This window comes from Echinops telfairi, unplaced genomic scaffold, assembly GCF_000313985.2.
Source record: "Echinops telfairi isolate 266 unplaced genomic scaffold, ASM31398v2 ScPeMD7_7469;HRSCAF=8507_1, whole genome shotgun sequence".
Classification (NCBI taxonomy): domain Eukaryota; kingdom Metazoa; phylum Chordata; class Mammalia; order Afrosoricida; family Tenrecidae; genus Echinops; species Echinops telfairi.
The window spans coordinates 107,786,261-107,808,476 of record NW_022111373.1 but is presented as its reverse complement, the minus strand read 5'-3'; the positions used below and the strand labels follow the sequence as shown (position 1 = coordinate 107,808,476).

The 22,216-nt window shown below is 41.1% G+C and overlaps 1 protein-coding gene across 1 annotated transcript in view; it reads left to right on the top strand.

The window, feature by feature from the left end:
- Positions 1-22,216, top strand: part of GHR (growth hormone receptor) — a 198,849-nt gene that overhangs the window by 162,667 nt on the left and 13,966 nt on the right. Inside the window, exons 4-6 of the mRNA XM_045285247.1 lie at positions 459-588; positions 12,595-12,767; positions 17,083-17,261. Coding sequence (XP_045141182.1) covers positions 459-588; positions 12,595-12,767; positions 17,083-17,261 — 482 coding nt within the window. The remainder of the gene's footprint in view (positions 1-458; positions 589-12,594; positions 12,768-17,082; positions 17,262-22,216) is intronic.

Here is a 22,216-nt window from a genome sequence, read left to right as displayed (position 1 = left end):
GACAGGAATTGATAGATAAATGGCCTACTCCTATTCTTCTGTTGGAGATGGAGAAGCACATGGCTCTGCCTGAGGGGCCTCAATAGTGTGAGTCCCAAAGGGCCACTGCAGTAACCAGTTCTCATATTCAATAACATATCTCTTTATTTTTCCACTTCTAGTTCCAGTCTTTCCAATAACTTATCCCTATCCAAATTCTTGTCTCTAGTGTTAGTTTCTTAAAGAGGGCTTAATAAATAATACTTGAAATGAAAACAAACTGTTTATCCTTGCAATCAAAGACTGGCAGGGCCATTGATGGCCAACAGCAAATTGGACCAAAGAAAACAGATACTGGCATCACTTTCTAGATAGATGCTGTCTTCAACCCCATATTCTTCTTTGGATTTTTAATGTGTGTTTATTTGGGATCATCTGTTACCCTTCTGATTTCATGCCAGTCTTTTTCCCTCCCACAGATTCTTCTGGAAAGCCTAAATTCACCAAGTGCCGTTCACCTGAACTAGAGACGTTTTCATGCCACTGGACTGATGGAGTTCATCATGACTTAAGAAGCCCAGAAACTGTGCAGATGTTCTATAGGAAAAGGTACAAGTGTCCTACCTTTCTGATATTCCTGTCCCTTGGTGCGCTGATGAAAGGATATGAGATTAAAGCATACTGGAGTTGTATGCAGGCAGCCCTGGTGGCATGGTAGGATGCACATTGGGCTGCTAACCATAGGGTTAACAGTTTGAAACCCCCAGCTGTTCTAGGGGGAAAGATGTTAGAATCCACAGGGGCAGCTCTACCCAGTCCTAGAGGGTCCTTGTGAGTCAGAATCTACTATGGCAGTGGGTTTGGGGTTTGGTTTGAAATTGTGTGCAGTAGTATGAATGGAAGTGATTTCTTTTGGTGATCTAAATTATTAACTTATTCATTAGTTCTTAATAATTCCCATTTGTGTTAGTTATTATTCCAGGAACAGTAGATACAGCCCTTATGGTACAATGGTTTAGATCCTGCATTACTGATAGCAGAGTCAGAGGTTCACAGCCTATCAGCTCCTCAAGAGAAAGATGATGAAGATATCTGCTTCTGTAAAGGAATACACCTAGGAAACTATACACGGTTGCTGTGGATCAGCATTAATTTGATGACAGTGGATTTGAAGAAGGGGCTTTGTGTGTTTATTTCTGAAATGCAGAAGGGATTAAAGCAGATAAAGTCTACAGTCTCTTGAAGATTCTTTTGCAAGGAGGAGACAGACAATTTAAAAAGTATAAAATAAAAAGTCAACTCTAATACTTGATGTTAACAAAAATAGTCAATAGGACTATGGGAATGTGCATGTAAGTGTAAGATTGAATGCATGAAAATAGGGTTGGAGTTATGTCAATGTTTAAGTATGTGTGAGAATGGCATGAGAGTGAGAGAGTGAACACATGAGAGTGAGTGAGAGAAAGGACAGAGACTGTGTGTGTGTGTGTGTGTGTGTGTGTGTGTGTGTGTTTGACGACATGTGTATATTTGTATATGTGAGTGCGTCTGAGTGCTTGTGAATAAGACAGTGACCATGAAAATATAAGTGAATGGGTGATTAGGTAGGTGAGTTCAGAGGAAATCTCTACAGTAGAATAAATGAGGTCCTGTGAACATCAGGAAGAAAGACTCCTGAAGCAGAGGAGGAAAATGCAAGTGCAAAGGTCCTGAGGCAGGACCAGTGTGCTTGTGGGCAGCAAGACCAGCAGAGATGCCACAGGTGTGAAATGGGGAGCATGGTATGGGAAGAGGTCAGGGACTCAACCTGGGCCAAAACTGTGCTAAGCCATATAAGGTACAGTTAGAATTTTACTTTGTCTGTGGTAGTAAGCTACTCAGTTTTCTGTTTTGTTTTCTAAGATACATGTTTTAAAAGCCTCAGTTTGGTTTCCATAAAGAGAATAGATTATTTTCCTGTTAAATTAAGAAATTTGAATACTTTTCCATATGTGCCCATGGTATTCTAAAGTAGCTGGTAGAGTGGGAAACAGAGATCTCAATATAATCACCACCTGGTAATTTCTTCTAACACGCATGTGGTATTATTTTCACCTGTTTATCTTTATGTTGGACCTTTTTAACTTTTTAAATGTTTAGACTCAAATACGCATCATTTCTTCTTTTCCACCTAAACCCAAAGGAGGCCTAAACCAAGAAATAGGTTATTGAAGACTTTACCTTAGGGTCACATTACTCTAAGACATGATGCTCCCCACTACCCCTTCTCCTCCCCAAAGCACAGGGAACTAGCAAGGAAACACAGTGAGCAGTGAAAAGCAGGGACTCGGGGCCCACAAGCCAGCGTTCCCCCCGACTGCAGCCCTCGCTCACTGAGTGACCCTGGACAGGGGTGTGAGTCTGTCTGTTCCCAATTTGTCTTCCTACTCTGCAAAGTAGACAGAGCCATCCTGCGAAGAATGTGTCACGCAATACTCGAAGAACACGAAGAATAGTACGTGGCACATAGTGCTAACCTCTCTACCTGTAGTTATAATACCATTTAGGAATACTTTGTCATTGCTATCTTTTATCTTGAGTTATCTTTTATCTTGAGTCAGTCTCTTTTGGCATGTAAAAGAAATGGAACAAGCAAACAGATAGGCAGAGATCGAGGAAGACTGATGCCAAGCTACCTAAAGATTAACCAGGAACGGAATGTCAAGAGAAACAAAGACTTCCCTTCAAAGCTATCTGTGAGAAAATAAATTTCTCTTTGTTAAAGCAACTAATTTGTGATATTTCCATTATAGCAGCAGTAGGTAAGGAAGGAAAACGTTGGTGCTGGAAGAATGTAGCTACTCTAATAGATACCTAAAATGTGCAAGTTATTTTAGAAGTGGGTACTGGGTAGTTTTCAGGCAATTTGACTCTTGGTAGAATTGTGGAGGTCAAAGGCAATTCAGGTGAGGGCACAGAAGCAAGTAAGAATGTCTTTGTCGTCATCACACACATACACACACACAAACAACCAAACTCACTATGAAAGTCAGTTCTGACTCCTAACAACCTTGTAAAGCAGAACAAAACAGCCCAGGGGTTAGGAGGCTGCAAATTTTTAACTGGAGCAGAAAGATTCATCTTTCTTACAAGGAGTGACTTTTGGGTTTGAACTACTGACCTAGCAACACAATGTGTTATCTGCCCGAGGCTCCATCTTAGGGAGAAAAAAAATTATATATATATATATATCCAGCAATAAAATGTTGCTAGAAATGTGAACATTAAATATTATTCTATTAAGGCTTTAGAAGAAAATTATGAACCTATAATTTATAATTGGACGCCGGAGAATTAGGCAAAGAACTTATGTCCAAATGTTTGATAGGAGGTAGAATTTGTAAGTGATAAACTTGGATATCTGGCTAAGGAGATTTCTAAGCAAGAACTTGAAGAGCTACATGATTTCTTTTTGCCAACTAGCGTCAAATGCAAGAGGAAAGAAATGAACGTTAAAAGTAACTGCGCAAAATGAAAACAGACTTAAAGGACTTGCAGAAAAAAATATTTGTACAAACTAAGGACACGTATTCTGGGATTTTCATCAAGGACATGGTTCTAAAATCTTTGGTTCAAAAGAGTAAGTCTGTGACTGCAAGAGCTCACCAACGACTGAAGTAGAACACCCATCAGCAGAGATGGCAGGGAGAGAAGGAGTAAAAGGAGAGGCTGCTGCCTGCTTCCGGGGCTTCTATAGGCAGGGGACCGGCTAAAGGAGCTGATTTTAGACTTACAATGATGTGATGGGGTGAATGTGTTTTACACATGACAAGGGCATGAATTTGGAGGGATCTAAAGGTGGGATGTTATGGATTTAATTGTATCCCTCAAGAATATATATTGTAAATCCTCACTTCTACGCCTGTAAGTGTAATCCAATTTGGGAATAGGTTATTGTTGGTATGTTAATGGGATAAGGATATCTTGAGTCAATCTCTTTTGAGATATAAGAAAGCTTATACATACAAGCTAGCAGTGAAAGGTAGGGAAAGATTAACACCAAGTCACATGTAGATCTCTTACCATACTCATATGATGCTGACTCATAACTACTCTATATAATAAGCTTTCCCAGACTGTAAATCTTTATGGAAACAAGAAGCCTCAACTTTCTTGTATGGAGTTGCTGGTGGTTTTGAACTGCTGACCTTGAAGTGAGCGGTCTAAAGCATACCTGACAGTGCCACCACAGTTCCTGTGGAACCCACAAACAAACTGATGAGACCAGACCTCCCTCCCAAAAAAAGCCTTCCCCAAAAGCCAGCACTCTGGATTTGGACTTCTAGACTCTTAAACCGTTAGGAAAGAAATATCTGTTTGTTAAAGCCATACATTTGTGAAGAACTCGATAAATGTGATTCTCTTTATTGATAATATAGTAGTGAAAATAATGATACGGAAGTCCACATTCTTCACTGTATTATTGTTATTCTTTATGACTCACTCCTCACCTGTCAGTTTGTTGCACTGCATTGACTTGCCCTGTGGCTGTGAGGATAGAAGCTCTACCGCCGTAATTCAAATGCCAGCAGGGCCACCCAGGCTGAAGAGGTTCTAGTGAAGTTTTCAGGCTGAAAACATACTTTTTAGCTGCCATCAAGTTGGTTCAAAGCCATAAAGAACTTATGCACAACAGAACAAAAACTGCCAATTCTTCTACCATCCTCACAATTGTCCCTGTTTGAGCCCATTGCTGCAGCCACTATGTCAACCCTTTCTCTTTGAAGGCCTTCCTATTTTTTGCTGCCCCTCTACAAGAATGGTGCCTTTTATGAAGGTGTTCACTTCTGTGGGATTAGCCTTGAAAACCGAGTGCCAGTAATGAGCTCATCAGGGTAGACAGCATTCAAAATACCAATGAATAAAACAATAAAGATAAAAAAGTGATGCCTTTGAATTGTGCTGTTGGTGAAGAATATGGACTATTCACAGAATGTCAAAAGAACAAACAAATCTGTCTTTTAAAAAAGTACAGCCAGCATGCTCCTCAGAAGCAAGGATGGCAAGATTTCTTCTTATATGCTTTGGATGTTGACAGGAAGGCCCAATCCTGGAGAAAGCCATCATGCCTGGTAAAGCAGCACTATCTCGTTTCCCTCGCTGCCATTTATTACAACTCGTGGCCACCCTAGAGAACAGAGTAGAACTGCCCCTGTTGGTTTCTGAAACTGCAAATCTTTAAGGAATAGTAGTGAAAAAAAGCCCCCAGAGTAGTTGCTGGTTTTGAACTACTGGTCTTGTAGTTTGCAGCCAAACACATAACCTATTATGCCACCAGGACTCCTTTGTAGAGGATCAGTTAAAAAAAAAAAAAGGAAGCTCCTCAATGTGATCGCTTAACACAGTGACGATACGCATGGCCTCAAACAAAGCAGCAGCAATTGTGAGGAAGGCACAAGCCACTCAGTACGTAGGTCTGTTGTGCATAAGGTCATCAGGTTCAGAGCCGACTTTATGGCACCCATAACAAGCCAATGAGGCACAAGCCAGTAGGCCAGTCTAGCTGGGATGGATGGGACTGTAGGGGTAAGCAGTATTAAGATTAGACCTCACAGATTAGTATACACTTGCATCAGACTTCTCATTGCTGATTCACACAAAGAGGACCATGTGCATGCACTTTCTGACTCTTCTAATTGTTTATTAGAATTCAGTTCCCAAGTGACTCCTGGAACTCTAGAATTATGCCTCCCAATCTCTGAGGCCCAGAAAAGAGAAAAACTGGCATGACTGTATCTCTCACTAGAGCAAGTGGAGGCATGAAGGGGCAAAGAAGATGGCACTGTGCTGAGCTTTCAGCTTTCTAGCCTGCCGGCGTGTCTACATCAGACTGACTCAAAAGATGATGGCCTGTCAACATGACAGCAGAGCACAGAGCCAAGGGCAGTCACAGGCTTTTCTTGGTTCTGTGCCCTGCCAGGTGAGCTGGCAGAGAGACCGCCTTCAGTGCACGCATCAGGACTGCTGATTCAGAGCATCTCTCTCCAGTCCTTGAGAAGGAGGCTGTGCCAACTTCAGGCTCTACGCTTGGAGGGGATGCAGCATGAATGCAAATCACAGACACGACAAGAAGAAGCTCTGAGAACCTTATCATGGCTGTTTGGCTCCCTATCCCTTACGTGCAAATGCCTTGTTTTTCTCAAAGGACTTACTTACAAGGGTGAACCCACAGTCACTAAGGATCTATCCCCTTCACACACTATGCCCTCTATAGCACTATTACTATGACCATTTAAAAAAATGTTGCTTTAGATGCAAGTTTGTGGGAGAAATTAAAAGCAGTGGTTCTCGACCTTCCTAATTCCGTGACCCTTTAATACAGTTCCTCATGTTGTGGTGACCCCATATGTGGGTGTATCTGCATGTGGGAAGACCCGCCTGGAGATGGATAGAGGAGCAGTTCCGAAGACCATCAAAAATCTGGTCTTAGGTGACCCCTGTGAAAGGGTCATTTGACCTCCAAAGGGGTCACAAACTCCAGGTTAAGAACTGCTGTTTTAAAAGGGAAAGGGAGGCTCACTTAGTTTCTTTTTCCCTAAGAAAAAGATTAAATATTAAGTTTAAAATACATTCGTTGTAGATACTTAAAACAGTAGTCCTCAATACATAAATATTTTATTTTTTATTTTCCAGTGTGTTGCCTTTAACTGAAATATATTTCTCCTGATCTTTCTTCAGATTTTTTTTTTTTATGGTCTCTTTCTACTGCTCTCACTCCTGTTTCATTGGGTTGTCTGGGAGCAATGCTAAAAGATGTCGGTTGGGGTGGAGTGAGAGAAGGGAAGATTGTCTTCCACACATTGGCTTCGCTCATGTGTGTATTCAGCCCAATGCAGACAGTCAACAAAGCCTCTATTTTTATGAGTCCATTTAAATGTTTGGTGGAAATGTCATAGTTTAATGCATATTTAAAACAAAATTCAAGTTTGGTTCATGAGAAAGAGGGTTGGAAGTTGTATTTTTGATCAAGCTACCTCTGATCCATCATTCTTAAGATAAATGCTTAAATGTGTTTGTCCGGTGGAGCTACTGGGTTTGGTGAAAACTAAACATATTTTTTTCAACACAGTTCTCATGAGGACAAGGTTGCTATCATGCCAGAGTGAGGAAACTGTGGACCCACAGCAAAACGAACTTCCCTATTCTACATAAGGGCTTGCTAAGCACTGGCCCATTTCTTCAAAATATTTTGGAATTTTGTCATTTGTCCCTTTAATGCTATAAATTATCCACAATATATTTGATATCCCTTGTACTGGTAGTAAGGAGCCCTGGTGATATAATGGGGTTACTCTTTGAGCTGTTAACCCCAAGATCAGCAGTTTGAATACACTAGCAGCTCTTTGGGAGAAAGAGGAGGGTGCGTACCCCTGTAATGAGTTAAAGCCTCAGAAACTCTTGGGACCCATCTCTATCTAGAGCAGTGGTTCTCAACCTTCCTCATGCCGTGACCTTTTCATACAGTTCCCCATGTTGTGGTGACTCCCAATCATCAAATTATTTTTGTTGCTTCTTCATAACTGTCATTTTGCTACTGTTATGAATCAGGCGACTCCTGTGAAAGGGCCATTCAACCCCCAAAGGGATCAGGATCCACAGGTTGAGAACCGCTGATCTATAGAGTCACTTTGAGAATCAAATTGATGGCAGTGGGCTTTTCTTTGTGTTGTTTCATGCTGCCATCAAAGGAGATCTGGTGATTCGGTTGGGCACCACTCTATAGGAGAAACGTGAGAGTATTTGCTCCTGTCCAGATTTCCTCTCTCAGAAACCCTGGGGAGCAGTTCTACTCTGTCCTATATTGTGGGTCACGATGAGTTGCAGTCCTCTGTGTAGTAGGTTTATGGGGATACTATGATGAAGTAAGACTTCATCTTCCATACTTTGGATATGTTGTCATGGCATTTTCAGTTGCCTCATACGCATGTGAAAGTTGGACATTGAATAAAGAAGACTGCAGAGAAATCGATGCATTTGAACGGTGGTGCTGGAGATGAATATTGGAAGTACCATGGACTGCTAAAAGGACAAACCCATCTGTCTTGGGGTTCTCCTTAGAGACAAGAGTGGCAAGACTTCATCTTATAAATGTTGGACACATTGTCAGGAGAGATCCAACCCTGGAGAAGGAGATCATGTTTTGTAAAGTGGAGGGGAAGCAAAAAAGAAGAAAGCCCTCAAATGAGATAGCATGACACGATGGCTACAGCAATGGGCTCAGGCAAAGGAACAACTGTGAGGATGATGCAGGACCTTTCTGTCATGCATAAGGTCTGAACGGACTCAATAGCACCCAACAACAGCAACATTATCAAAGATCCCTGGGGGTGGTGTGGTTAAAGCACTTGGTTGCTAACTCAAAAGTCAGTCGTCCAGACCCACCAGCTTCTCTGTGAGAGAAAAATGTGGCAGTCTAATCCCATAGATTGTGGTCTTGAAAAATATGTGGGACAATTTACTGTGATTCCATAAGGTTGATATGAATAACAAATGACTCCACAGGAGTGGGTTTGATTTGGGGGGTATACTGTGGTGGTAGTTACAGAATTTCATGTCAACTTGCAGATATATGAAAGTGTAGGGGTGGTATTCAACTTGTCAGTCTGGTCACAGCCTGATGGTGACTCCCTGTAGGCATGGCATTCCCATAAGGAGGATCCTGGGAACTTCCCTCACTCTCTCTGCCTTCACCTTCCTGCTGACAAGCCACTCTGAGACCTAACAAGCCCTAAAGATACCTCTACTAACAATAGATTCACAACACTTTTGCCTGTGGTCCTCCTGTATTCTGCATCATTGCATGTGGCTGCGTGAGTCTGAAGAGGGACTTATGGTCTAGTACTGGACTTATAGACTGGATTGGGATGTTTTCCTGATATACAAGTACTTCTTGATATAAAGCTCTTTCTTGCACATATATGATTGTCACTGGTTGCTTTCTCTAGTCAACCCAGCCTAGAACCACTGTTCACAACCATGATATCCCATGTTCCATGTCTGACAAAGTGACACCTAACAAAATACTGTTCTATGAAAGTATCATTATCTGGACAGTCTTATTAAACCATTCTCTTTAATATACCTTTGTCATACTGTGTGTGTGCCCTGTCTTGGAAGATGTACAGTCAGAATGTTCCTTAGAAGTAAAGATGACGAGACTTTATCTCATATACTTTAGACATGTGGTCAGAAGACACAAGTCCCTGGAGGACATCATGCACAGTAAAGTGGAGGGGCAGCAAAAGAGAGGAAGACTCTTGACAAAATAGATTGGCTCTGTGGCTGCAATAGTGGGCTCAAATATAAGAACAATTGTGAGGACGGCACGGGACTGCGCAGTGTTTCATCCCGTTATTCATAGGGTGGCTATGAGTTGGCATCAACCCGATGGCGCCTCACAATAACAACAGAAAGTATTTGCTGAAGTCAGCCAGACATTCAGTCAGTCAGACAGATGGACTGGGATTTGAAGAACCTGATCCATTGTTACATGTCTGTTCTGTCCCTGCTAATGTGAACTGGAGTCTGAATTGTCTGTTGCTTGTCCCACATTATTATCCAGGTCTCCATGGCAGTTGACCGGAGAATTGCCTTCCCAAATCTCTGACTTCCTTCTATGGAAAACTTACTGACATCTCCTGCCTATTCAATGCATAGCTCAGTAGTTTTGTTTGTTTTTAATAAATCATCTTATTGAGGGCTCTTATAGCTCTAATCACAATCCGTATACATCCATTGTATCAAGCACATTTGTACATTTGTTGCCATCATCATTTTCAAAACATTTCTTTCTACTTGAGCCCTTGGTATTTCTCCCACCATCACTCTCCCTCCCTCATGAAGCCTTGATAATTTATTAATTTTTTCATGCCTTACACATACTGCTGTCTCCCTTCACCCACTTTTCTGTTGTCCATCGCCCAGTGAGGGGGGTTATATGTCAATCATTGTAATCAGTTCCCCCTTTCTTCCCCCACATTTCCCATTCCCTCCTGGTATCACTACTCTCATTATTGGTCCTGAGGGGGTTATCTGTCCTGGATCCCCTGTGTTGTAAGCTCTGATCTGTACCAGGGTACATGCTCTGGTCTAGCCGGATTTGTAAGGCTGAATTTGGGTCATGAGAATGGGAGGGGGAAGAAGCATTAAAGAAGTAGAGGAACCTCCACCACTACCACCAGTTCTATTACAACTCTGGCCAGACCAGAGGATGTACACTGGTACAGATAGGATCTGGAAATACAGGGAATCCAGGACAGATGATCCCTTGAGGACCACTGGTGAGAGTGGCAATACCGGGAGGGTGGATGGAGGGTGGGATGCGAAGGATCTACATATAAACTCCTCCCTGGGGAACGGACAACAGAAAGGTGGGTGAAGGGAGATGTTGGACAGTGTAAGATATGACAAAATAATAATAATTTATAAGTTATCAAGGATTAAAGAGGGACGGGGGTAGGAGGAAAGGGTAAAAATGAGGAGCTGATACCAAGGGCTCAAGCAGAAAACAAATGTTTAGAGAATGATGATGGCAACAAATGTACAAATGTGCTTGACACAATGGATGGATGGATGAATTGTGATAAGAGTTGTATAAGCCCACAATAAAATGATTTAAAAAAAAGACTTTTCTTCAAACAAACAGACATCTAAGTAAGGTGGCAACTAAGCCCACACAGTAGAAGTACACCAGCCTATGTGATTATAAATAATAAAATCTAAAAGAGTGAATGGTATCAGAACTTAAATTATGAATATGCAGTTTACAGAAAGCTATGGATGATAGTGGGAGCCTGAAATCCATTTGCAGGGTCCACACATGGATTAAAACTCCAGTGAATTCCTTCTGACCATAGACCAGGGATGAGATAGCCTTGCTGTCATGCGGAGAGCAGTGGGTTTTAATTTTTTTGTTTTTCTATTTTTCCATGTGTTTTTATGCTTATGAAATCCAAGCTATATAAAACTATAGAGATAGTAACTACATTGATGGTTTCTTGGAGTAAATGGCAGGGGACATTGGGGGGGAATGGGGAGATGATAACAATGAGTACAAGAGAGAAGAAAATGTCCTAAAATTGATTGTTGAGGTGAATGTAAGTGATAGTTACATAATCTGTAGTCAATTTGAGTATTAAGAGTGAAAGGGCAGAATTTAGCCTGTCAATCAAGTCCCAGCTTGATGACCTCATTGCGGCGCTAAGGGGATAAGCAACTTGCTGGAGGCGGGACACAGGCACACTCCCTATGAGACACTGCAGCTGACAAGACATGTGGAGCTAAGCTAATGCACTGAGCTGGAGGGCCACATGGAGAACCCTGCCAGTGCTAAGATGCTTACAATGCAATGCCACTGGATCCACAGGTTGTCCCACCCACTGGCCTGTGATCTTCCTGCATTCAGCATCATTGATGCATTTTGTGAGTCTGAAGAGAACTTTATAGATTGGTATCAGGCATATTGGCTAATATCGGGCTCTTTTTAATATGATGGAACTATTGAATTGTATGATATATGAATTATACTCCCATAAAACTCTAAAAATTTTAAAAATAGTTCAAATCAGTTCTACCCTGTCCTTTAGGGTCACTATGAGCTGGAATCAACTTGATGACATGAAATTTTTGAGAGACTCAAGATCATTAAAAGAAGTTCTAGACATCAGAAACTCCCCAAAGCTCCAGCAGAGCACAGAGAGGTGGACATAGAATGCAAGGTTCAGAAGGCTGATTTCCCACCTCATCACTAGTCACACAGTTGTAGATTTTCCACCTCAAAACTGACCATACTTTAGAGTCACTCAGCCTGGGGTACAGCATCATTGTACCTCCTTTATTTCTTTCACCATGAATTAGGGAAACACCCAGTTTCAAAGCCTCATTCTTTCATCTATAGTTTTTTGAGGTTGATTCCCTACAATAATTGACTAAGGTAAAAATTTTAACCTCCCTTCAGAATGGGGCCAATAAAAAAAAACCTGCCTTAGAAATTGCTTAATGTAGGATCAGGCCCATCACATATATCAATGAATGAATGCTTTAATGAAAGTTCCATATGTCCCCTATCGGTCTCCTGCCACTGATGACATTGTGCATACGTGTGATATGTCTTAGAAAAAAGGCCAAAGAAAGAAAGAAAGAGAGAAAGGAAAAAACTCACTGTCATTGAGTCAATTGTGACTCAATATAATGTGTTCCTTAGAGCAATGCTGATTCGGAGGACAGAATAGAATATCCCCTGTGGGTTTCTAAGTCTATAACTTTTTGTTTTTTAACAGTTTTATTGGCACTTAATCCATATAGCACACAATAGGTTGATCATATCAAGAAGAATTGTCCAATCATTCCGTTCACAGTAGTAGAAAGCCTCATCTTTCTCGCATAGAGCAGCTGGTGGTTTCAAATTGCTGACCTTGAGGTTAGTAGCCCAATGGGCTACTAACTGGAAATAGCAACACTAAAATAATCCTTCATAAAATATTGATTATGATTGATTCAATTTGGTTGTCAAGCCCCTCACATTGACTTAAGGGATAGTATGGTTTTTGAGAACTCATCTTGTCTATCCTGTTTCAGAACCAAACTAGAATGGACTGAAGAGTGGACAGAGTGCCCTGATTATGTCTCTGCTGGAGAAAACAGCTGCTACTTCAATTCATCCTACACCTCGATCTGGATCCTCTACTGTGTCAAGCTACTTAACAATGGCAGTACAGTGGATGAAAAGTGTTTCTCTGTTGAGGAAATAGGTAAATCACAGGTTTGTGTTTTACCTGGCATGGTTTAGATTAACATATGTGGGGAAGGCCACAATGTCCAATTAAAATCTAGTAGTAAGGCTTTGTAAAGATATTCTCAGGTATATGGGGAGCTGTTTGACAGATAAGGTCGGCTGACTAAGAAGAGGAAAAGGGCAGGGCAATCTTGTGTTGGTCTTTACAAAAACTACTGAAAATGATAAACAGTAAAATTGTGAAGAAAGGGGCTTTGCAGAGTCTTTTTCTGTGAGGTTAGTAGAGACACTGCCAGGGACAAGCTCAATGTACTCTTAAGGTCACGTTTCCCCACTATTCAATATGATTATTAAACTCAGATATACTTAAATATGTTGGCTATTGCCTTTTAGTATGACTGTCACAAAAGCTTAGATGGTCTTTATCACCAAGCATCTTAAATCTTGGATTTCACATTTATAAAACCGCCAGAATCAACTCAAAAGCAATGTTTACAAGATCTCAAAACAAACATGGGAGATAATCAGTTCATGAACGAAGTGAAAGATATAAACAGATTGTCTCTTGCCCATCATGTAGTCAGAAGCAGGGGAAATAAAACACAACAAATATAATTCGACTACTTGCATTTATGCTGTAATTGTATAAACAATAAAATAGAGATAAACAAAGAAGGACTTTGGGTAGCTGAAATTAGTACCTCAAAATATTTCCACAATGCATGTGTGTTGTTTAGAGGAATTCCTTTGAGCTCCTCTCAGATGGGCTTCACTGCATGCTTCCTAGGCCTCAGCCAACCAGAAGAGCCTGGTAGGCATGTGACCAGATGCTGCAGACAAAAACAAGGAAAATCAGAAGGGCTGGCTTTGAGGAAGAAAACTGAGAAAACGCTAATAAACAGAAAAGAGTATTGACAACTAGCCGAATGTATGCTCTAAACATCCATAGCTGTAGAGCAGCTACATCCGGGATAATTGAAAGAATACTAGGTCTAAAAATGTGTTCTAACTTTATCATTCCAATTACCAATCCCTCCCCCATTTTGCTGGCTGACCTTTATTAAATGTCTGCCATGTGCCAGACACTGTGCTGGGGCATGGTGACTCTGGAATGAGTAACATATAATCAACAGGGAGTGAGGTATGTTAGCAAACTATAGCAGTACATTGTGGTAGGTGCTATACTTATGGTTAACTCTGTTTGACTCAGGGGCAGAAAACACTGCTTGGTCCTATGTCATCCTAATTGGACCAGATAGGTGCTCCATGGGGTATTCACTGGCAGGGTTTCAGAAGTTTCAATCTTGCCAGGCCTTTCTTCTTAGTCCATCTTAATCTGGAGATGCTTAATCAGTTCAACATCATAACCACTTGCGAGCCTCCACAGAGACAGATGGTGGCTGTGTCTAAGATGCAATAGCCAAGAATCAAATCCAGGTCTCTGGCATGGAAGCCCTCTGTCCTGCCACCAAATCACTGATGCTAAATACTGGTGTGTAAAACACATAGCAAAGGGGAGTGGTAGCCAAAGGGGAGAGTGAGGAATGAAGAAGGGCTCTTACAATGTGAGTGGTTGTTCTCAGGTGGGCATGGACAGTGCCTCTCCACCGTGAGTAACTGTCAAGTGTGATGAACAGAAACAATTGTCCAGGGCAGCCAGGACCATCACAAGTGGCTATGCGTGCTTCACAAAGTTAGTTGTATTTACCTTACTACCAAGAAGTAGCATTTAAGGATGTCTAAACAAGGAAATGACCAGCAGAAAGTAATTGCTAACACTCTCAAAGTTGCTAACACTTAATGTGTGCCAGACAGATGCCAACCAGGCAAGGTAGATTCTTTTATGACCCCCATTTTGTTGATGATGAAACTGAAGTGCAGAGCACATGACTTGCTAAAGGTCACACAGCTGGTACGTGGAGCTGGGAATTGAACCAGGCAGCAGAGCACCAGAGCCCGTGCTTACTGCCATCTCCTGTCTCGCTCAGGGAAATTAACTTGGCTGCAGTATGAAGGGTCGGTTGGAAGAGGACAGACTAGAGATAGAGAGATTAGCAGATTTTGTATTAACCATGGCAAAAGATGATGTTAGACAGAAGTACAAAAAGTATGGGAAGAAGGAAACAGAGGGAGGGAAGACTTGAGGTGATCCTGTTGGACTTTGAAAAAGATGTGAATCACTACAGGCCTCACTTTCCTCATTTATTATATAGATATTCTACCACCTCACAGGGCAATTTTGGGGATTTAAGTAATACTTTAGTAAAACATGTCATTCATTCAGCTCATTCAACAAATATGCATTGAGTCCTTTCCTTGTGCCAGGCAGTGTCCTAAGTGCTGGAGACAGCAATGTCCCGGGGTGGTGGTTTTCCAGTAGCAGTGGGCTGAGCCAGTACTATGAAGACAAGCAATGTGGGGTAGGGATAAGTTCAGCTTATAGAGGTGCAGGTGGAGAGAAGTGGTTGACTTCTGATTGTAGCTTGGCAGTACTGCTGGTAGAATGTGGGGGGTGAGAAAGAAAGAGTCCAGGAGTATTCAACAACTGGAGGGATAGGTTTGCATTTTAAAAGATGGAGCAGCTACAGAGGAGCAGGCATGGAGAGAAAGACCAGGGGCTTGCTTTTAGATATACTGAGTTCAAGATGCTTTTGAAACATTCCAGAGGAGCTGTCTAATAGGGCATCTGTTTGTGTGTGTGGAAGTAAAGCCAAGTCATCATTATGCTGATAATAGTGGTACTGGCCACTCTTAAATTAAAAACTTGACCATAAAAATGCTAATATGCACTATTTTCTTTCCAAATATTTTTAAATTGCCTGGTCACTTAAAGGGTTAACCCTTTCTGGTTTGCAGTACATGAAACCCAGTATTGATGAACCTATAGAATCAGCAAGTAGAATAAGGATTTCTGGGTAGTACAGTGGAGGGGGGTGGGGGGTAAAGGGAGCTGATGTCAAGGAGTTCCAGGAGGAAGAGAATGTTTTGAAACTGATTGTGGTAGCAATGGTACACTACTGCTTGATGTGGTTGAACTATGGAATGATATGATATCTGTATAAGCTCCTAATAAAAGGGTTTTGCAAAATAAAAAATAAACAATGGGATTGTCATACAACAATAAATAAATAGTTTAGCTTTAGTGATCCTCCAACAAACCCAGCCAGTGAGACATCATAGCTACTATGTGGCCACTCATGGTTTAGCCATTTTGCAAATCCAAATTTAATCTCCAAACACAATCATGACTCGTCAAATCTGGTCTCCATCTATTTTTAAAGCAAACAAAAACTGACATCCATTCCACAGTGGCCAAGCTGCATACACCTTGACAGTGAGGTCTATTATCACTCTGAAGGAATACAAGAAATTTCCTCTTTGGCCACCAGATTTTGACAAACCCCTATTTGTTCTTGACAGCCCATATTTGTAGCCTTATCTCTGGTCAATCCTGAGGACTCAGACGTTATAGTAATCTAGCTGACTTATCACAGAAAAGGAAGTACATTTTACTCTGTATTTGCAAGTGAATTTGAAAACCCTCAGTATTAAGACTTAAATTACAATAATTTATTAGGGACCGTCCAGGATATAAGTTCAGATATAGTTCCTAGCTTTAGAATTCATTCTTCTCTTTACCGACCCTGAGAAACTGTGATATGTTATGCCTTAATAAGTAAAGCACAACAGATTTGCCTGACAACATAAGTGTTTCTGTAGAGATAAAGTAAAACACTATTCCAAACTATTCACAAGGCAATTAAGTAAAAGACACAAAACATTTGATCATCACCCTCTGTGTGTATTATGCCTTCCTTCTTGTCTGAATAAGTGATCAGAGGACAAAAAGTTAAGGGGCATTTGTTGAGTGATAGCTTGGTCTACTGGCAGTACAGAGCTGAGTAAGGCAAAGTCTTGCCACTGGACAATGTGCATACATTGGAAGAAAAAGATTCTTCTCCCTATAAGTACAAATGCTCAAAAACAACCGCATATACCTAGTATTTCTCTCTCTCTCTCTCTCTCTCCCCTCTGGTTTTGAACTCAAAGGAATTCCTGGGACAGAATTCCAAAGCACTAATACGATCATAATAATTTTAAAAATGTAAAAGTTGGCAAATCTTCTCGAAAAGTTATAGATCAGATTTTACACTTAAAATGCAGACCATACTTAAGGGGGAAAAATGACATTGCCTTACAAAAGGGGATTTATGACGAGATGTATAAGAAGAACTTAGGTGATCAGTACAAATGTATGCTCTTTGGAAGGAGCAGTCTATTAACCTCAAAAGTATCCCTCCTGTGTGCTATTTCTCTATTGGAATGCACAGTGCAACCAGATCCACCCATTGGCCTCAACTGGACTTTGCTGAACATCAGTTTAACAGGAATTCATGCGGATATCCAAGTGAAATGGGAATCACCACCCAGTGCAGATGTTCAGAAGGGATGGATAGTCCTGGAATACGAACTTCAATATAAAGAAGTAAATGAAACCCAATGGAAAATGGTAAGAAATCACTACAGAGCTCAGCTTTTTTTTTTTTTAACAACCCCTCGTTCATTTACTAGGCATTTTTAACCTGTTAATGCATGTCCATCATATCTGCTCCACAGTTTCTTATTTGAAGGAAACTGATCTAATTAGTAAAATATTATCTAGGGATTCCATAAGGCAACAATGGCTTACATGGATATTGTGTAAAAGGAAAGAAAACTATTTGCCCAGTCCTACTTTGAATTCATTTGTCTTGGGATTCAGCAGCTATGAAAAAAAATACCACACACAAGTAGGGTGGCTTATACAAATAAAACCAAACTCACTGCCATTGAGTCAATTCCAACTCATAGTGATCCGAAAGGACAGGGTATAACTGTCCCTGTGGCTTTCCAAGACTGTAACTCTTTACAGGAGTAAAAATCCTCATCTTTCTCCTTCAGGGTGGGCTGGTGGTCTCCAACTGTTGACCTTGCAGTTAGCACCCACATATAACCTCTATGCCACTAGGGCTCCAGTGTATTATTTCACAATCCTGGAGACTCAAGTCCAAATCTGAGTGTTACATGTGTTGTTTCCTTCTGAGCGTTTTGATGGTGAAAGCTGCAGGTGGCTTCTGTCATTCCTTGTCTTTCCGTTGCAGTGTGACATGGCACCCTCCCTTAGTGTTCCTGTCTTTGTGTTTCTTCTCTTTTGTAAGTACATTTCTCCGATGATTTTAGGAGCTACCATATTCCTGTTTGACCTCACGTCAACGTAACTGGTAACATCTTCAAAGACCCTATCCAAATGAGGTCACATTCACAAGTACTAGAGGGTAGGATGTCGCCAACTATTTTTAGGGGGCACATGGTTCAATATATAACATGAGTGCAAAACTGTAAACACTCTGAGCAGTTGTCTAAACATGGGGACAGTTACGATCAAGATCTACAGTGGTTTATGGCCAAATATTCTCCCTTGACTTTAGTTGCTCCTACTCACAGGACACAGGTCAACCAGTTTTTAAGTGACTCAAGCAGAGCTTTTATCCATTAGAAGTTCCAGAAAGATGTATCATTGTGCATCTCAATAGACAATAAAGCTAAGACGTTCTTGCGTAGACATATAAAGAACATGTGACTGATTGACCTCTGGAACTATCAAATTGTTCTCCTTGACAAGTATTTGGGAATGAAATACTTATATCATTTCCACGTGGCACACAATAAGAAGAAAAACAGGATTTTCTTGCCACTCCCAGTATAACTAATTCTAAATCAGTTTCACCACAGCTACAGCCCTTGCCAAGCCAAGTGGTTTCTGGCCAGTCATCAGGTTGTACCCAGCAGCCTGGCATAGCCTTACTCACAGAATTTTTGAGACACCAAACCCTGTCCAGTCCATGAGCCATCAGAAAAGAGGCCAATTTCCTCATTGGAAAAAAAAAAAGAAAAAGTTTAGAGCCGTTTTGACCAGTTACAATGCTGGGCTTTGAGGTTCTGTTTTCTAAATCATTTAAATTTAGATATCTCTTCTGTAACCTGGTATAAAAAAATCCTGGTTGGATGCCAAGTCAAACAAGGTTTTCTATATTCAAACTGCTGAGTGAATCCTTCACGCAAGCATTTATCCAGTAGCCAGATATTGAAATAACTACTGTGCAGTAGGCATTGAACTAAGGATCCTAGAAGCATAGTTCTCAAATTGTACTCTCTCTAACCCTCAAGATCCTCAATAATACTATTAAAGTATTATTTTTCTTTTTCACTGTGTTGGCATTTGCAGTGATGATGTAAAAGTAGATGAAACTGATGCTACCCGAGTGTAAATCAGTGTGGTGGCCCTTGTTGTTACCTGTTTTAAATCAGCTCTCAACTCATGGTGACACTATGTGCAGTGGAACAAGATGCTGCTCTGCACTAACGAGCAGTTGCATATTAGATTGTTGTAATTCAGGGAGTGCTTTGCACTGCCCTCCTGGTACATCTCATTAGGGTATTAGTTGACTTTTACTTTAATTCTCCTTTATGGGTGTGTCTTTATATTAGTGTTATTTTATTGTTGTCAGCTGACATGGAGTCAGCAACCCACTCCTGGTAAGGCTATGTACTGTAGGATCAGACCTTATGATCCATACGGTTTTCCAATTTGCAAAAGTCCCAGAGCAGAGTTGTCATTAATACCAAAGATCTATGAGGAATTATCATATAAGAAATGATCTTTCCTGGAAGAGGCTTATAAGTAGTTATGAGCAAAGGTGTTATAATTATAAAAGCAATCAGAGTTCATAACTACAGAGGGGGTGGGGAATCCTAGGAGTTGTCACTGTATCAGGAATTCATTCTGTTAATTCACCATATACAATTCGGCACAACTGTGCCTGTTTTGTTTTTTAGTAAACACATTTTAATATAAAAGTAATACTAATGACAATTTAGTTGCATAAAACGATTCACCCTGGGGGCTCATCAGTTAAACCTTCAGCTACTATCTGAAATGCCAGGAGTTTTCTTCTCCTGTAAAGAATTCGTCTCAGAAAGTCACAGGGGCAGTTCTCCCTGTCCTATAGGGTCACTATGAGTCAGAACGGACTCAATGGCGTTGATTTGGTTTTGAAAATACTTAATAGGCGGCGTATTCACAATAAGTGAGCCACCTACTGAACACCTACTGTATGTCTAGTATTGTACTGGTCTTTGGAAATACAAAAATAATGAAAGCGTTAGTGTGTTAGACAGGGTTCTCTAGAGAGATAAAACCAAATTGCTGATAATTAAATATATTTATTTATAAAGATAATTAGATATATAACAAGAAATGAACTGTTAAATTATATACAGATAAATATATAAGAAATGAACAGTTAAATTATAAGCACTACAAATGGCTGCAGTTATGAACTCTGATTGCTTTTATAATTATAACACCTTCTCGTCTCTCTGCTGCCAGATCGCCCTCTATTTATAGAGAGAGCAAGGCTATCTCAGCACAGCAGCCAATCACAAGGCAGATCACCAACCGTCAACTAACCACCAGTCCCAACTGCCAGTCCCCAGCTCCAGAGATGCTTAAAGGGATTACAGAGACACAGTCCACAGGCTAGGCATCCCACAGGTAGTGTAGCCTATAAATTGAGGCAAAGAACGAGCAAGGCAGCCGCACACTGGTCCGATGATCAAAGAGCAAGAGACAAGAAAGGCGAGGCTCACCAAGCCATTATCTCTCCGCCCTTCAGTTAATCCTACTTGTATTCATCTGCCAGGCTGGCATAATAAACTATATCAGTTGGTCTACCCTCAGGGAATTTACTGTATATTGTAAAATATATGTGTAATTTAATTTGAACAGTGAAATATAACAAGCTATTGTTTTGTTAGGTGCCATCAAGTCGGTGCTGGCCCCTAGTGACCTAATGCCCAGTAGAAGCACTCCCCAGGCCTGCACCAGGCTCATAATGATTCCTATACCTGAGATCACTGCGGCAGCCAGTGCCAATCCGTGTCATTGAGGGCTCTCCTCTTTTTTGCTGACCTTCCACTTTACCAAACATGATGTCCTTCCCCAGGGACCAGTCTCTTCTGACAACATGGCCAAAGCATGGAAGAGGAAGCCTTGCCTCTAATAAGCACTCTGACCATACTTCCAAGATAGATCAGTTTGTTCTTTTGGCAGTCTGTGGTATATTCAATATTCTTCTCCAGCACAACAATTCATATATATCGATTCTTCTTCAGTCGAATTTATTCAGTGTCCAACTTTCACATGCATATGAGCCAATGGAAGATACCATGATTTGAATCGGGCACACCTTAGTCCTCAAAGGAACATCCTTGTTTTTCTATACTCTAAAGAGGCCTTATGCCGCAAACTTACCTAATGAAACTTGTCTTTTGACCTCTTGACTGCTGCTTCTGTGAACATTGATTCTGAATCCAAGCAAGGCCAAAGCCCTGACAACTTCAACCTTGTCCTTTTATCATGATATTACCTATTGGTCCAGTTGTGAGGACTTTGGTCCTGTTTACACTGAGTCTCACTCCACACGGAAGGCTGCAGTCCTACGTCTTCATTGGCAAGTGCTTCGAGTGTGCCTCACTGTCAGCCTGCAAGGTTGTGTCATCGGCATATCGCAGGTTAATAAGCCTTCCTCCATCCTGATGACGCATCTTTCTTCATGTAATGCAGGTTCTCTGATGATGTGCTCGGCATACAGACTGAATAAGTATGATTAGAGGATGCGACCCTGACACACATCTTCCCTGACTTTAAACCATGAAGTATTTCCTTGTTCTGTTTACTCAACTGCCTCTTGATCCATGTACGAGTTCTACGTGAGCACAATCAAGTGTTCCAGAATTCCCATTCTTCTCAAGATTACCCATAGTTTGTTGCGATCCACACAGTCAAATGTGTTGGCATAGTCAATACAACACAAGGAAACATGTGCTATTTGATATGTTGTTATCTGACAAGGAGCCTTAGAAGCATAGTGGTTAAGGGCTTAGCTAGTTAGTGAAAGTTGGTCGTTTGAATTTGCCAGCAACTCCACAAGAGAAAGATGTGGCAGCCTGCGTCCTTGACTATTTACAGCCTTAGGAGCGCATGGGGCTGTTCGAATCTGTTCAGCAGCATAGTGATGAGTTGGAATCAGCTTGAAGTCAAGGGGCTTGGTTGGGGTTTTTTGGGGGTTTTGTTGTTGTTTTTAACATTTAGCAAAGTGGAGTGGGAGAAAGTTCTAGACAAGACTTCTTTGCATGCCAGCAATAGTTTCACTGAGGATTGCACAAGGAATACTGCACTTAGGGATTTCTCTATGCCAGGGTTCAGTGCAGATGCCAGGAATTGTGCAAGCAACTTTGAGTTTGGTGTGGCTGGTGTGTAGGATTAAAATAAGAGAAGAAATTAAATTGGAGGTGAAGTTAAGAGATTAAATTACATTGGACCCCATTTGTGGGTTTGCTGTTAGTGAAATCTATAAGGCAGCC